This window comes from Barbus barbus, assembly GCF_936440315.1.
Source record: "Barbus barbus genome assembly, chromosome: 9".
Classification (NCBI taxonomy): domain Eukaryota; kingdom Metazoa; phylum Chordata; class Actinopteri; order Cypriniformes; family Cyprinidae; genus Barbus; species Barbus barbus.
Window position 1 is genome coordinate 25,869,116 of NC_136737.1, and position 17,783 is coordinate 25,886,898.

General features: G+C 39.7%; 1 protein-coding gene across 1 annotated transcript; it reads right to left on the reverse strand.

The window, feature by feature from the left end:
- Positions 1-1,859: 1,859 nt before the first annotated feature.
- LOC306875221 (uncharacterized protein) lies at positions 1,860-15,766 on the reverse strand. Its single transcript, XM_079425687.1, has 8 exons — positions 15,725-15,766; positions 15,198-15,233; positions 9,920-10,054; positions 9,588-9,758; positions 4,547-4,828; positions 3,051-3,293; positions 2,845-2,958; positions 1,860-2,460 (listed from the first exon to the last, which is right to left on the reverse strand). The coding sequence occupies exons 1-8, from the start codon at positions 15,753-15,755 to the stop codon at positions 2,426-2,428; spliced, it is 1,047 nt and encodes a 348-aa protein (XP_079281813.1). The 5' UTR covers positions 15,756-15,766; the 3' UTR covers positions 1,860-2,425.
- Between the last annotated feature and the right edge of the window lie 2,017 nt (positions 15,767-17,783).

Genomic DNA, 17,783 nt, shown 5'->3' on the forward strand with positions numbered 1-17,783 from the left:
TTGTGGCAGTGGATTGAGAAACTGAAGGGTGATATTTGGTGGATTGAGTTGGGCCTGCCTGTGGTAGTGGAGCCATCTTCCTCTACCAGCTCCAGCTTTCCAGCCATTATCACCAGGCCGGCTCCAGGCTTCCAGCCACCGCCAACTGGCTGGCTCCAGGCTTCTAGCCTACACCACCAGGCCGGCTCCAGGCTTCCAGCCACCACCACCAGGCCAGCTCCAGGTTTCTAGCCACCACCACCAGGCCGGCTCCAGGCGTCCAGCCTACACTACCAGGCTGGCTCTAGGCTTTCAGCCACCACCACCAGGCCGGCTCTAGGCTTTCAGCCACCACCACCAGGCCGGCTCCAGGCTTTCAGCCACCACCACCAGGCCGGCTCCAGGCTTTCAGCCACCACCACCAGGCCGGCTCTAGGCTTTCAGCCACCACCACCAGGCCGGCTCCAGGCTTTCAGCCACCACCACCAGGCCGGCTCCAGGCTTTCTAGCTTCCAGGGCTAGCAGAACATGGCTCCTCCAAAGTTGAGGAACACAGAGGAGGAATATGCAACCATCATTCAGGTAAATGAACTGCTACAACAGCAGAAAGATATGTTCATGGCTCTACTACAGCAACAACAGGAAATGTTCAAGGACTTTGTTAAAATTATTATGGACTCAGTGAATGCCAGAATGGATAATGTTTCCAAAGAATTACAAGAGCTAAAAGTAAATTTACAATATACACAGAAGGACGTAGATGAACTTAAAGTCACTCAAGCTAAACAGTCTGAGCATGGAAAAATTATATATATATATAGTGAAACTGAGTGAGAGTATGCAAGTTATGATTGACAAACAAGAATATCTCGAAGGTCAATCAAGGAGAAATAATATTGTGATTGATGGAGTTCCTGAATCCACTGGTGAATCCTGGGCAGACTCTGAAGAAAAAGTGAAGGACATTTTCAGGCAAAAACTACAACTACAGACAGACATGGAGATAGAGCTCTGTTAAATTATTGTAAAGTTTTGAATGAAGTGCTTCGTTTTGCAAAAGATGTTCTGATATGTGTGTGTGTGGATGTGTGAATTGTGTGTGTGTGTGGATGAGTGAATTGTGTGTAGTGTTTTGACAAAATGAGCCTTGTTTTTAAAACCGTGCCAAAGCAATCGTAAAAAACTAACATCAACATGTGAAGAATATAAACACAAGAAACACAGGCTGACTCGAGTGTATGTACTTTCTGTACTGAAACTGGCAAGACTGGCATTTTTTTGTTTGTTTGTTTACACATTTTCAACTAAAGAAAACTCTGAGATATAACATAACATTGTTGTAGAACACGGTTGTGTATAATGCCTAATCATAAACTTATTTAGAAATGGTGATAACTTGATTATTCAAAATAATTATATTATAATTATTAAAAATAATGTTGTTCTTGTTAAATGCAATTTAAATAAACTAATATTCGAATATTCATTTTTTTATAAGCGCAAATATTTGAATTCAATATTTTTGAAAAATGCCCATCCCTAAGTATTTCACTCAGTTTTGAATAATCTAACAAAAACATGCCTTGAGAAAAGTTTGTTTCTGTCAATACTGTGAACCAACCATCACACAAAATATGAAGAATATGAGCCAGCGGTCCATGACAGACCTAAACCAGACACAGCACCAGCACAAAAATACACTCAGCAAAATATTGTCTAATTACTGTTATCAAGGCAAGACAAGGAAAGTTTATTTATATAGCACATTTGATACACAATAGTAATTCAAAGTGCTTTAAATAAAAAGTAAAATAAAATTAAAAATGGATTTAAAATTAATTTAGAACAATGAATCAACAAAATCCCAGGAAATAGAGCTTGACTTGATTTAAGTTTATTAAATTAATTTATTAAGTTTCATGGCAAACAAAGATTATAATACAGTAGTACACAATACAAATATACAATACACAGTAAAATCAACTGTTTAACTCTAGGGGAGTTGTAAAATGAGCATATTTCCAAAAGAAGTGGAGTGTTCCTTTAAGAGTTTGTCCTGATAATAACCTTTGTCTCATGACATTAAATATTGTGCACAGACCAAAAGCACATGTTTCACCGTCAAGAGAGTCCCGCAATATTGACATTTTGGTGCTTCTTCACCAATCAATAAATGTTCATGAGTCAATCTAGTTTGTCCAATACGACACCTTCCAATTAATTCCTGATGTATCAAACCAAGTTCTTCTCTATATGTTTTCTCGTTGAATATCCTGTTTCACTCAGAAGTTAAAAGAGTTGTGATGCTGGTTCATGATGATTTTAACAAAAGGAGTCACTCCCAAAACATGACTTTTACAGTAAATAATCATGTTCAGTCTGAACTGAGAGACTGAGAGATTCCAGGATGAAGCTGAAGTTCTCTCACCATCACGACAGATTAAGATCAGATTGCAGTTTCTTGCTCTTCAACAGATGCAGCTGTTAAATACACACAAAACAAACAAGCATTTACTTGAACAGGTATGTATGTTTTTTGTCTTTGTTTATTGTTTTTTTATGAACTAGCTGCCATCATCTTTTAACTACATTTAAACAAATTTCACTAGAAAAGACAAAACAAAAAAAATCATGCATTTTATCAGAGAGGAAAGATGTGTATTTGTACAGTAAAATATAAACAGGAGGATCGAAACAGATTCAGTTTAACTGATTTGGATTACAACAGTTTTCACAATAAATGCTGTTTCAAAGCAGCTAGTGAGCACCTTACAAACCCAAAAGATGACAAACTACACAGTATTAATGATAATGATGATAAATTTGGTGTTTAACTGAATATAATGTAATAAATCCGGCATTTACCTCTCATCCTGCAGCATTTGAAAATCAGCACGACTGTCACTAGCAGATATGGAGAAACTGCCAGAACAGAACTGAGTGTGTGGAGGACAGAGATCTGAGATCCTGAATGAGACGCTGAAGAAGAGACACACAAACACTTTATCAAGCACCATATCTGAACGAGAACATAAGAAGAAATAAATCAGCTCAGTTTCATTGACTCTCACCTGAGACTGAGATCCAGCTCTTGGGTGACTCTCCTCTCTCTGGGTGTTTGCAGGAGTAGAAACCCTCGTGTGACTTTGAGACAGTAGAGATGATCATCTCTGTAGATTGACTCTGGATGAGTGACCCATCTTTATGGAAATCAGCTCTGAGGTTTGTTGAGGATGTATTTTGATCTAAACAGCGTAGAGTCAGAGTTTCTCCTTCAGTCACAGGATGAACAGGACTCCCCAGAATCACACCAGCTACAGAAACAGAGCAAACATCATAAATTAAGGGGGGGGGGGGGTCATGTGGGTAAATGAACAACTAGAGCGGCACGATTCTGGATAAATTGAGAATCACAATGATTTTTTTGTTTTAAATGTTTTTTTGGGGTTTTTTTGCATGACAGAAATTGAAGGTTAAGCAATGGCTTAATAGTCAAAGGTTTATTAGTCTAGTGGACTGTTACGCCCCGTCTAGGGGTAAAGGCGCAAAATGAAAGAGTACGTGGACACAGAGAAGTTTTGAAAAACGAATGAACTGTATTTTAATGAGAATAATGATTTCAGCTGTACAATTGGGGTATTTTAGCTTCAGGAGCCGACAAGGCCAAAATAACAAACAAAAGCCAACTAATTTTATCCCTCTAAATTCCCTAATTCACAAAATAAAATAAAATACAGATTACTTCCCTGACTCCCTATCCAAAAACAATCAACAATGAAATTCCAACAACAATCGGGTTGGTCTCCCTACTGCCCCCAAAAGTTATTATATAACAATTGTTTTCAGTTGTTAGCAAACAAGTCCAAACAGGGACAATCCAGAATCTAGGTCAGAGAACAGGCGGTGGTCAGTAATACAAACAAATGGACAAAGCAAACTAACTAACAAACAACAATCGATCTCTCTCACGGGCAAACACACACAGATATTCTCAGGCTTACTAACACATGTAACTAACTGCAGAGTAAAACACAGCGAGCGAGCACAAAGCTGAAGCAGGAAGTGATGACAAAGTCTCTTATAGGCAGCCAGGAGTCAGCTGACCAGGCAAGGTGTGGCACCAATGGGACTGCAGGAGCCAATCAGACTTCCTCCTGTATCCCTTCTAGCCTCAGGTTGTGGCTAGAAGGGATACAGCTCCGACCGGAAATGAATAATGAAATTAATTGAATACCTATTATATTGTGTTTTATTAACATCTACACCTACCCCTTACAGGAATGAAAAAATAATAACTATTGTTGTACAGTGTGACCAAAATTACACTGTATTGATGTGCGCATGCCCAGTAGCGTATGTATCCCTTCGCCTTAACCACAGAAACACCTCCCAAACAAAAGATAACAAAGAGAAATAGAAGAAAAGGGACGTAACAGGACTTATTGTAATTCAGAATAAGGAATAATATTCTGTGGGTGATTGAATTGAGATCACAATCTGAATATTTATATCTGAAACATAAAATGAGGGCTTTGTGAAATGAATAAATACAGAAACACAGACTCACAGTGTACAGTGATATTAACAGGATGATATTTCTCTCCAGATTCAGACTCACACCAGTACACTCCAGTGTCTGATGTGATGGTGGATCTGATTGTACATGTAGATCCTGATTGTGATCCCCACACTGATGATGAACAATCTTTCAGCCGCCTGCTGTCTGTGTATCTTCTCACTCTCCATCCAGTAGAGTTACTCTGGTCCTCACAGCTCAGAGAGAGAGAGACAGATGTGAAATATTGAGTTCTGTTGGGTCTGACGATCAGAGAGACTGGAGGAGAAACACCTGAGAAGATAATTACAGCTACAGTTTAGAAATCAAGTCAAGACAGTTTTATTGATAAAACACTTTACACAGCTTTTCAGAAAATTATGTTCTAATAACTGAACTGTCATCACTGATTATTTCTATTTACAACTACATAAACAAAATTATACCTTAATATATTTGTCATTATGCCATCAGCAAGCAAACCAAAGACAGCTGTGACAACCAACATAAACCTCCATATTTATTAAATAGGTCAGATTAAACATTTTTGTTACACCTATTTGATTATTCTCCCTGAAATCCACTGAATAAGTAGCCGTATATTATTACAGGACAAAATTTCAAAACACATCAATAGTGTTGTAGTGAAACCAGCAGTGAAATGTAGGTCAGGTCAGGTCCGCTCCAAGGACAGTGCAATTATATAGTATACAAATATTAAGAAAAATAAAAGTAGAAAAAAATAAGAGAATAAAATAAAATAAAAGATAAAAAAAAATATAAATATAAATGTGCAGGTCAGTATGTTGTTGACTTAAATAGTAATATAACATGAATGTGCAAAAGAATGTTAGAATAGCTTATTGATATAGTGATATTTACATGGAGGCATGTCATGTTATGACACAGAGTTAGAGTTTAGGAGCCTGATGGCCTGGGGGAAGAAGCTCCTCCTAAGTCTCTCAGTTTTTGCCATCAGGCTACGGAAGCGCTTACCAGATGGAAGCAAAGTGAATAGACGGTTACCAGGGTGATTAGAGTCCTTTATGATTTTAACATCTCTATTTTTGCAGCATTTGAGGTAGATGTCCTGCAGAGAGGGGAGAGCAGACCCTGAGATGCGCTCAGCTAAGCGCACAACTCTCTGTAGTGCTTTGCAGTCCTGATTTGAGCTGTTTCCATACCACACTGAGATGCACTGAGTCAATACACTTTCTATGGTCCCTGAATAGAAAGTTTTCAGGATTGCTGGTGAGACCCTGAATTTCCTCAGCTGTCGCAGATGGTACAGTCTTTGCCTGGCTTTCTTAACTTGTGATTGGATGTGTGTAGTCCAAGTCAGGTTCTCAGAGATGTTTACACCGAGGTACTTGAAGCTACTCACCCTCTCCACAGGGGTCCCACTGATCATAAGAGGAGTGTAGGGCCGCTGCTGTCTCTTCCTAAAGTCCACGATCAGCTCTTTAGTTTTGCTCACATTCAGAGAGAGACAGTTGTCCTGGCACCATGATGTGAGTCTCTCTAACTCATCCAAGTATGCGGTCTCATCGTTGTTGGAGATGAGGCCCAGAACCACAATATCATCAGCGAATTTGATAATAGATATGGAGCTGTGAGAGGACACACAGTCATGCGTCTAGAGAGAGTAGAGCAGGGGACTCAGGACACAGCCCTGTGGGGCTCCTACGTTCAGGGTGATGGAGTTTGATGTGAACTGGCCAACTATCACCACTTGAAGTCTGCCGGTGAGGAAGTCTTGAATCCAGTCACAGAGTGAGGAGTTTAGGCCGAGGTCTGTGAGTTTAGATGCCAGCTTGATGGGGACTATAGTGTGGAAAGCTGAGCTATAGTCAATGAATAGCAGCCTTACATAATTCCCATTGTTGCTGTCCAAGTGTGTGAGGGAAGAGTGGAGGACGTGAGAGATGGCATCATCCGTGGATCTGTTTGGGCGATAGGCAAACTGAAGAGGGTCCAAAGTATCAGGGACGGAGGAGCAGATGTGGCTCTTTACAAGTCTCTCAAAACCTTCATGACTATAGATGTGAGGGCAACTGGGCGGTAGTCATTCAGGCAAGAGGGTTTATTGTTTTTAGGCACAGGGATTATTATGGATTTTTTAAATGAGGTGGGAACCACGGAGGTAGCAAGGGACTCATTAAAGATGGAAGTGAACAAACCAGCGAGCTGATCGACGCAGGACCTCAGAACACGGCCGGTTATCCCATCAGGTCCGGCTGCTTTCCTGACATTCACTTTCTTTAGCGCCCTCCGAACATCATCCTCCGCCACAGTGATTACAGGATTATTGCTGCTCTGCCTGCTGCTTCCTGACGCGCTGGACAGCAGAAACGCGCCGCCGTTGCAATCGAAGCTGCCATAGAAGATGTTTAACTCGTCGGCCAGCAACGGATCTGCTCTCACCTCCGTGGAGGATTTGTTTTCAAAGGCACAGATGGTCCTCAGTCCCTGCCACATTCGTCGAGAGTCGTTGAGCTGGAAATGAGACTTCTCTCTCTGTATCTGTGTTTGGCGGCTCTTACTGCGCTTCGGAGAGCATAGCACGATGCTTTGTACTCGCGCATATTCCCGGTCAGAAGAGCCTCGGAGCCTTGTAATCGGCAGTGCGTGTGTTAACCGCAGCATGGATTGTTCTGTCCACCCACGGTTTCTGATTGGAGAATGTCCTTATAGTTATTGTTTCTGTAGCTTGCTCGGTTAGCATGTTTACAAAGCTTAATGCTACATCCGTGAACTCGCTGACGTCAGAAGAACTCACCCGGAACATGTCCCAGTCGACGTCATCAAGAGCATAGCCTCTGAGTGGGAGGACCAGCGCGTCACTACTCTTTGCACCGTAGATTTGTTTATATTTCCGGTGTGAGGAAAATGGTGGCATGGTCCGATTTGCCAAAAGCCGGTAGTGAGCGGGCTTTGTAGGCATTCTTGAACTGAGTGTAGCAATGATCCAGTGTGTTCGGTCCTCTAGTTGGACAGGATACATGTTGATGAAAGTTCGGCATGACCTGCTTGAGGTTAGCTTTGTTAAAGTCTCCCGCGATGATAAAGGCAGCGTCAGGATGTTTGTTAATGTAGCCGCTGAGCACATCGTGAAGTTTAGACAAAGCCAAGCTGGTGTCTGCCTATGGTGGAATGTACACAGCAGTAACAATGATCGATGAAAACTCCCAGGGCAGATAAAATGGGTAGCAAATATTGCAGAGATTTTCCAGATGAGGCGAGCAGGAACGTGACAGAATGTAGATATTCCTGGGATCACACCATTTCTTGTTAATCATGAAACATACTCCTCCACCCCTGGATTTACCGGCCTCTGCTGTTCTGTCCATCTGAAAAACAGAGAAGTTATCACTTAGCATTACAGCAGTGTCCGGGACCATGGACAAAAGCCACGTTTCTGACAAACAAAGGATGTTAGAGTCCCTTATGTCCCATTGGAAACTAATCCTGGCTCTAAGATCGTCCATCTTATTCTCCAAGGATTGGACATTTGCGAGCAGAATGCTCGGAAGAGGAGGACTGTGAGCCCTTTTCCTGAGTCTATCTCGAATCCCAGCGCGTTTCCCGCTGTGTTTCTTGATCTGTCGCCTCGGAGGGTTATTGTTCATCTCTGCGTTACGAAGACTCTCTAGAGGCCATGCTGGATTCCTGGATAAAGTGTCCTGGAACAGGTTGGTGTAGTGGTTTACAATGTCCAAAAGTCTTTCTTTGTTATAGGTGATCAGTGCCAACATGAGATGTGTAAAAAGAGAAAGTAAAGCTAAGTAAAATAGTAGATAAAAGCACAATCTTAGCGGAGCGACCTGGACGGCGTCCGAACAAAACGGCTCCATCTTGTAAGAGGATCAATTTAGCCTTCTCAGATCATCATGACTTGCTTAAAATAAACTCTATGGATATACGAAAACAGTTCAAGCATATAACAATGTTTAAACGTTAAACTTAGGTAAATGCTGACTATATCCAGTAGTTTGTGAGGAGAGTGGAAGCTAAAGCGCAGGACATGGAGGAGCTGGTGTAATCACTTGCATTTTTTTCAATGGAAACAACTTACGCCGCAGTTTTTGCTCATAAAAGTAAGAGTAATACACATTCGTAACTGTAAAGGGTCTACTTTTATTTGTGTTCAGTCACAATATCAACAACTTTTTATAAAATTTATAAAATAATGTTATAAAATAAAGAAAAAAATGATGCGCTGACTTCTCCCAAATCAGATTATACTGTTTCAGCTATTAAAATAGTTCTGTTTTGTAAAGTGATTATATTTCGTTTCGTTTATTTATTAAGTTAATTTTGAAAAACATTTGGAGCATTTTTTTGTTCATTAAATACGCTTTTTTTTTTCTTTCTTAAAGTAACGACCGAGTGGCCAGGGGCTTACCGGCAGGATGATCATAGCCATGTTTGATCAATTTAGCCTTCTCAGATCATCACGACTTGCCTGGAATAAAATCTATAGATATACTAAAACAATTCAAGCTTATAACAATGTTAGATAAACATTGTTATAATGAATAGATAAATGTGCGCTGCAGGAGCACTTGAACAGGAGAGCTTCACAAAAATGAACCGGAAGTCAGGGAATACATGCCTCACAGACATGATAAATATATCTATAGAAAGCTTTAAAATACTACTTAACGAAATAAATCAAAAACAAAATCTCTTTCATTATAATCTGTGAAGATGCACTTCTCTCTAAAAGCATGTCTAATGAGGAGATGGGTCAGGATCATCATCTTCATCTTTGCAACACTGACACAGAAAACACTAGTTTATTGGTAAATAATTCAAATATCTCCTTACTATTTCCCGGAGCGCTCTCTGCTGCTGCTGCGGGACTCTAAATACCATCGAGCCGTCTCGTCACTAAAACTAATAAAAACTAAAATGACAGCTTCAAACAAAGACTAGACTAAAACTAAAATTAAAACAGGCTGTCAAAAATAACACTACACATCAAGCTCTAAAAAGATCAAGGAAAATTTCCAGAGTGTCTCATTCATTCTGTGGTTCAGTTGGAACTCACCAGTGACCCATAGTAGCTGCTTGTTGCTGTACTTTGTGTAATAGGCTGGTTCTCCTCTCTTTGCTCTGCACACATAAACGCCTGTGTGATTTAGAGCAGCAGAACTGACAGTGTAGTTTCCTGCAGCTCCTCTGCTGCTGTCTGAGAGCAGATCATAACGATTGCTGTTGTCTGTATAAAGTGAAAAAGTGCAGTTACCTCAAGACATGAGCAGTCATTTATATATGGGTCTTATAAATTACCTTTGTTGGTATAATCAGAGTATTCAAAGTGATTAAATATTATTAATCTCTATAATATCTTTATTAAAGCTGTTTATTCAGATATCTTACTTGATGAGACAGTATCAGTGAACCATCTGAATGTCCAGCCTGTTGAGGAGCTGTTAACCTCACAGATCAGAGTCACTGAATCTCCTTCAGTCAACCACGTCTGTGGAGCAACACTTAAAACTGCCTGAGGTTTATCTGAAATAGAGAAATCTCTCATCAATAACATGTTAAATATGTGCCATTAAAGCAGCGTTAGCCGTTAGTTTTTTTTAGTTTTTTTCTCAATAGTGAATTGTACGGAAGCGTATTGCATTCACTTGAGGAAAAAAAAATCTACTCTGTTTTTCTGAATTAACGAGTTAATTATCTCAGAATTACGAGATAATTTTTAATGAAAAAAAAGTTTTTGCTCTGTTTTTCTGAATTAACGACTTAATTATTAGATTAGATTAGATTAGATTAGATTCAACTTTATTGTCATTGCACATGTAAGGTACAGGGCAACGAAATGCAGTTAGCATCTAACCAGAAGTGCAATAAGCAGAGGTACAGGATATACAGTGGCTACAATATGTTACATATGTACAGAATATACAGATAAGGCAGTAGTACTATGGACATAATTTACAAGTTTTTAAATACTATCAGTATGATATACAGATGGGTGATATGAACATACTATACAGATGGATTGTGCAGTAAATGTACACTATGAGCAAAAACTATGAACATAATTACAAATGGATATGAATAAGCTATAAATTAAGATATATAAACACTAGTGCAATGAACATTGAAAGTGCATAGAAATAAAAATTTACAGTACATAGTACTCAATGTGTAGATTGGTTGTTTTTTTTTGTTTTTTTTTATCGATTTAATGATGGGGAGGGGTGAAGAGTTTGTAGTGGTGTGTGAGGGGGGTATCATTGGGCAGAGTTTAGTAGGGAAACAGCTGTAGGGAAAAAGCTGTTCCTGAGTCTGCTTGTCCTTGTTCGGAGGCTCCTGAAGCGCCTCCCAGAGGGCAGTAAGTTAAACAGTCTATGGTCAGGGTGAGAGGAGTCCTTAAGAATGCCGCGAGCTCGACGTAAACAGCGTTTTCTCTGGACGTCCTCAATGGCAGGGAGTGGTGTCCCTGTGATGCGTTGGGCGGTTTTCACCACCCTCTGTAGTGCCTTACGGTCAGCAGCTGAGCAGTTCCCATACCAGACTGTGATGCAGTTGGTCAGGATGCTTTCAATTGCACACCGGTAGAAGTTCCGCTGGATGATTGGAGACAGGTGGTTCTTCTTCAGTGTCCTAAGGAAGAAGAGGCGTTGGTGAGCCTTCTTGACTAGGCTGGATGTGTTGGTGGTCCAGGTCAGGTCCTCCGAGATGTGGGTTCCCAGGAACTTGAAGCTGGAGACACGTTCAACAACCATCCCGTTAATGTGGATGGGGTCATGCGTTCCACTTTTCTTCTTCCTGAAGTCCACAATATGTTCCTTTGTCTTGCTGGTGTTGAGGAGCAGGCTATTGTCAGCACACCATGCAGCCAGGTGCTGTACCTCCTCCCTGTAGGCAGTCTCATCGTTGTCTCTGATGAGGCCAACCACTGTGGTGTCGTCAGCAAACTTGATGATGGAGTTGGATCCATGCACAGGCCTGCAGTCATGGGTGTAGAGGGAGTAGAGAAATGGGCTCAGCACACAGCCCTGTGGTACGCCGGTGTTGAGTGTGAAGGTGGTGGAGCAGGTGAGGCCTGACCTAACATGCTGAGGTCTGTTGGTCAGAAAGTCCATAATCCAGCTGCAAAGGGAGGTGTTAACACCCAAGTCTCCAAGTTTAGTGGTCAGCTTGGAGGGAATGACGGTGTTGAATGCTGAGCTGAAATCAACAAACAATATCCGTGCATATGTGTTGTTGTTTTCCAGGTGTGTGAGTACCGAGTGCAGTACTGTGCCTACTGCATCCTCAGTGCTTCTATTGCTTCTATAGGCAAATTGGTGTGGGTCCAGTGTGGGTGGGAGGCAGTTCTTGAGGTGTGCCAGGACCAGTCGCTCAAAGCACTTCATAACAATGTGTAAGGAATGGTCTGAACGCACACACAGCTAACACCAGACTTCTTGACGCCGCATAGACGGCCCCCCCCCCCTAAACCTCCTGAGATTAGAAAAACATATATTTTGGGTTTTCGAGAGCCCTTGTCATGTGGAGGAACCCCACATAGGAACCCCCCCCCCCCCCCGACTTCATGCAGTAAATTCAAAGACATATCGCAAAGGATGACGTTTTTACGGTCGACTCGAAATAGACAATTTCCAGACTTTCCAAACCAAAGACTTTTACGACCTCGCAACTATCAGCACATTCCTGAAAATGCGCGCCGTTTCTCTGTTGCGCTCCCTAAAACAGACAAAGGAATTCAACTGGTCCATGGTGCTATCTAACAAAGAGAGCCACACCCTGAAGGATTTTATTTTAAAGAACAAAGTTAAACAAATTATACCCTGAAACAAAACACTATAGACAATATAGTTTATACATTAAAGGGTGTTTTTGTTTGTGACATTTATAAGCTGGTTGTGTGAACTTATGTAATCTTTTTTCATGTAATCGTTTTTATATTCCTGATCACTAGTTGTTCATTTTCACATGATTAATATGTGTATTTAGAATTTAGGATCTGTTATCAATGTATCTAACCCAGTAATATCCTCTGTGGTCACGTGTATTTTTGGTGCATATCAAAATATAAGTGTTTGGTTTCTTTAGAAAGCTAACCTTATGAAGAATATTATGGTTGAATGAAAATGATCCGCTTTATCAACCCGTGGTTACAATAACGGATAGAAACTTGCTTGCAGTAATTTGTTTTATGTGATGAATAACTGACCAGATAATGTATGCAAAACACGCAGCTACGCAGGGCGGGGCTCCGCCCACAGAGACACTTGCGATTGGGCCACGCGCCAAAAAGGGGTGGACCCCAAATCGTCCCGTTAAAAACGGATACTCAACCATGTGAGTTGGAGTTGGAGAAAAACCCAAGGAAGGCTCAGCCACGCCTCGCTCGTCTCTCGTTCTGCTCACGCTGCAAAGCGCTTCTGGCCTCTAACATCACGGCGAAGGCATTGCACAGCGATCTAAGTTAAACTTCTAAGAGCTGACAAAGACTTCCTGAAGCTTCATCACGTCAGAACGAGACAACCAACCACTGAAGAGTGCGCTAGTCACACGACCTCCCGAGCAGCCAATCCGAACGCAGCCACAGTTCGTCTCTACTTCACTTGGAGAAAAAGTCTCTTTGAACCGAAGCAAGCCTGAACTGAGTTCGATCAAAACAACTGAAAGACCAAGTAAGGCAAATCTCTTTATTGACTGAAACCGGGATATCTCTCCGCTGAGGGTAAAGATAAAATACTTCTTTGTCTATGAATTCCCTCAGGTTGAAAAGCTAGCATTAAAACCTAAGTCTCTCTCTCTTCAGATATAAACAACTCGCTCCCATTGCAACGTATGTGTGTGTTCATGTCTGTTCGTGTTGTCTAGTCAGTTGATGTTGTGTTAGAATAGTGAATAAAACTTTGACTTTATTAAGAACTCTTTTGTCTGTGTTATGTGATTTAACATGTCGTAACTATTTGCCAAAAGATCGCGTTTTACCTACGCTCATTGAGCTAACTTAGCTAACTCAATTTAACTATTTGATTTATTTTAATCGTTGGCCACGAATGAAATAAACAACGTGTTAAAAGATAACTGCTGTTATTAATGCTTGCTGGACAAGTCGTTAACAAGGCATAAGTTGTACATTCTGATTAATAACAATTAATCATATGAAGATCAACTCTTAAGAGTGATTCCCTAAAAGCTAAATAATAAATAAATATATTTTGTAGGATTAATGTCTTACAAATGGGTGTGAGTGCTACGGGGCGGTAGTCATTCAGGCACGTTGGGGAGGAGTGTTTCGGCACTGGCACAATGGATGTGGACTTAAAGCATGTTGGCACCATTGCTTGGGTGAGTGACAGGTTGAAAATGTCTGTGAAGACCCCTGCGAGCTGCTCTGCACATGTCCTGAGCACACATTAGCGAGGAAAATGCTGGGTAAAGAGAGCCGGTGCGGTGTTAGCTTTAGCTTAGCTCTTAGTCCTCCACGCTTCCCCCGCCTTTGTTTACGATCTCGGCGCCGCCTGTGAGCACTTCCGCCCGGCCGAGCAGAGTGCGTTGCCTCGGGTGTTCTGGAGATCTCCGGGATGAGTCGATGATTGGTTATAAGATTGCTGGAAAAGTGCAGACCGATATCCAAAAGCTCCTGTCGGGTGTATGATGTTAAGGCAAAGCTGTTCAGTGAGAACAGACCCGAGATGAGCAGGAAAAATACTGTAAAATTGCAAAAACTGGTGAGACGCTGAGCCTCGCGATGTGTTCGCGCTGCCATCTTGGTCACATTTTATCTCCGAATTACCAGATAATTTTTAAAGAAAAAAAAAGTTTTTGCTCTGTTTTTCTGAATTAATGACTTAATTATCTCATAATTACGAGATAATTTTTCATTAAAAAAAGTTTTTTCTCTGTTTTTCTGAATTAATGACTTAATTATCTCAGAATTACGAGATAATTAAGTCATTAATTCAGAAAAACAGAGCAAAAACTTTTTTTAATGAAAAATTATCTCGTAATTCTGAGATAATTAACTCGTTAATTCAGAAAAACAGAGCAAAAACTTTTTTTAATGAAAAAATATCTCGTAATTCTGAGAAAATTAACTCGTTAATTCAGAAAAACAGAGCAAAAACTTTTTTTAATGAAAAATTATCTCGTAATTCTGAGATAATTAACTCGTTAATTCAGAAAAACAGAGTAGATTTTTTTTTTCCTCAAGTGAATGCAATACGCTTCCGTAGAATTGACCTTCACCGTCTTGCACAAAGTTTGCGCGTTGCTTGCTTGAGTTGCTTGACCCCTCCCCCATAATATCAATTGTTTATAGGCCACATATTAGGCACTTTTTTTTAAAGGTTTTTAAAGTTTATTTTTCAGTGTTAATGAGAGTGACACTGAGAGTTAAAAAACAAGAAAATCATTTGGAAATCCTTGGGGGGGCTGTTCCGGACCTAAGCAAGTTTCTGATGGAGCTATAGCCCCCTCTAACCCCGCTCTAGCGCCGCCACTGTATGTTGTGCTTCTTGTCACACCTCAGAATTGTCACATGAATAATTCGCCTTGTTAAAAGGGTGCATTTATAATCATGATAAAATGTAAGTAATTCCTCAACTCTCATTTGCTTTATTACAGTTAATGTAGAATCACTCATATGTGATGAAAATATATTAATTAAATTGAGACACACCTTCAGTATGTCCAGAGTAGATGTTTGAAATCAGCACTAAAACACAAAGAGAAAACTCATTACAATGTGAACATAGAGCTGATAATTATAAAGATGAACAAATATTAAGATATTGTGTGGGGACTGTATATGTGTCTAGATAAACATGAAATATTTGACTGGTATTTTATAGATTTGTTCACAGCAGAGAACTGTTTAGTGAACTTGAAGGAAACAGTCTGATCACGAGCAGAAGAATAAAGACAAACTCTTACTAACTGTGTACTAGTGAATATTACTATAACAGCAACAATAACTGAACAAATACTGATCTACAACACAACAGAGTGCATTTCTCTTTCACAAACAGCACTAACTGCACACTTCCTCTCTCAAACTCATCCTTCACTCATATATCATGGACTAGAGCTGGATCTGAAACTCTGAGAGCAGCAAGAAAAGACACAAATATAGGAACACTAAAACACTTGATCATCTACATAATAGAATAATTCCAGTGAAATACATTTAGAGAAAATAATACTCACAGAGCACAAGAGGAAGCTGACTGAGCTCCATACTGACTGAATGATGACAGACGGTTAAAGATACAGACTGTGTTAAAGACTCAAGACTTCCTGAAACCTGCAGTCAGATCTTTAGAAACATCCTGACAGATTAAAGACATACAAATGTACCTCATGTGTTACAGAAGATCTTTTGATAATCTTGTAACATTTTCACAAAATGACTGAATAACATGCAAGCTTTCTACTGAAATGTTGTCGTGACCCATTCAGTATTAAATTGAACAGGATTTATTTGCTATTATGAAAAGTTGTATTCTGGTATATTTCACACTGTTACTGAGTAGTGACACAGCTGATAAAAACTGTAGCAAATCTGAAGCAACCATTATTTATTTATTTTTTTCTTATAAATATGTTTATAAATATAGCCTACATTAGCCATGCATCAATATATAACTGAGAGAATGATGTGAAAGAGGAAGTACAAGAGAAAGAATAAACAGCTTGCATTAACTTGGACACATTACTAAGAATTTCTAATTAATTCTGGGATGCCAAATAAACCACATTCAGTGTGAAGAGAAGCTCATATCAGATCTTGTTTTGTTAGTACTTCTTGCAGAATGAGAAATGTTGGTAAAACTAAACGCATAAGAATTTTAATCAGTTGAGAAGCATCAATATTTATATAAATAGTTTTTTTTTTGTAAATGTCTATTCTTATTACAATTTTTTTTTTTACATTAAAATTCATTATAAAATGGGTGGTGATGGCGCAGTGGATACGACACATGCTGTTGGTGTGAGAGACCCAGGTTCGAATCCACTGTGAGACACCAATGTGTCCCTGAGCAAGACACTTAACCCCCTAGTTGCTCCAGAGGCTTGCGACCTCTGACATATATAGCAATTGTAAGTCGCTTTGGATAAAAGCGTCAGCTAAATGAATAAATGTAAATGTAAATGTATAAAAGCCAAATATAACAAACATAAAAACAAAATACAATTAAATACATACATAAAACACATACATCTAACATAACTTTTTAATATTTCTCAGAACTATTAACACTATGCTGGTGTTTCACAGCTCTGTTCATCATTTGACTCCATGTGTTCCTGTTCAGTAGCGTTCACAAACCATTAATGCCAACAAAAGTAGCAGTTTGTGAACACTAGTATGCAGCATTTTCACACTCCAGTCAGAACCACAGGATGTGTAAAAATAATCACATGTTAATTCTTGGGCTGTGGATACAAAAATGCAAGCTAAAAAATGGTTTAATATTTGATAGTTTTCTTTTTAACTGCATACTAATTGTAAAAAAAAATAAAAATAAAATTAAAATTGTTCCAAAGTGCAAAATAATTGACATGTCAAACCTGATTGACTGCAGTAAGAGGTCATGGTTCATTTGCTTTTACTGTGACACGGCAAGAATCATCATCAAGACAAAGCATCAGCTCCAGAATTAGGCACTGTCTTCATTTAAAAAAAGGAAACATGAACAGTTCAAAATAAGAAAAACCTACAAAGCAGTGATACAAGTCAGAAGACTTACAAGCTTTTTAAATTACATGAAAACAACCTTAATATATATTATGAATATATGAATATATTGTATATATTGTTTTGGAATATATTGCTTTAATAGCAGAAACTAGTATAATCTGTCCATTTTAAAATACTTGAGTAAAGCATTGCATCTCTGTGTCTGTTAGGGAGCACAAAGGCGCGTTCCTGGAATGTGCTGATAACGCGAGGTCACTTTTTGGGAAGATCTGGAGATTTTCTTAATTCAGACGTCGATTGTAAAAACATCATCTTCAACGATACCATCATTGAATTACTGCGTTAATGGTTGGAATATCAGGGGGGTCTGTGTTGGGACTTTTTCCAGACGCCAAGGTCTTTGCCCTGTTCGACTTTATTTATGATAGATCCAGCCAAGCACTTAAGGTTCTCTTCTCTAAGGAAATCCAGATGTTCTTCTCAAATATATTCTGGGTTTTAGAGGTCTCCTGAGACCAGGAGATTTAGGAGGAGATCGGCTGGGAGTTAATTACCTTTAGGACC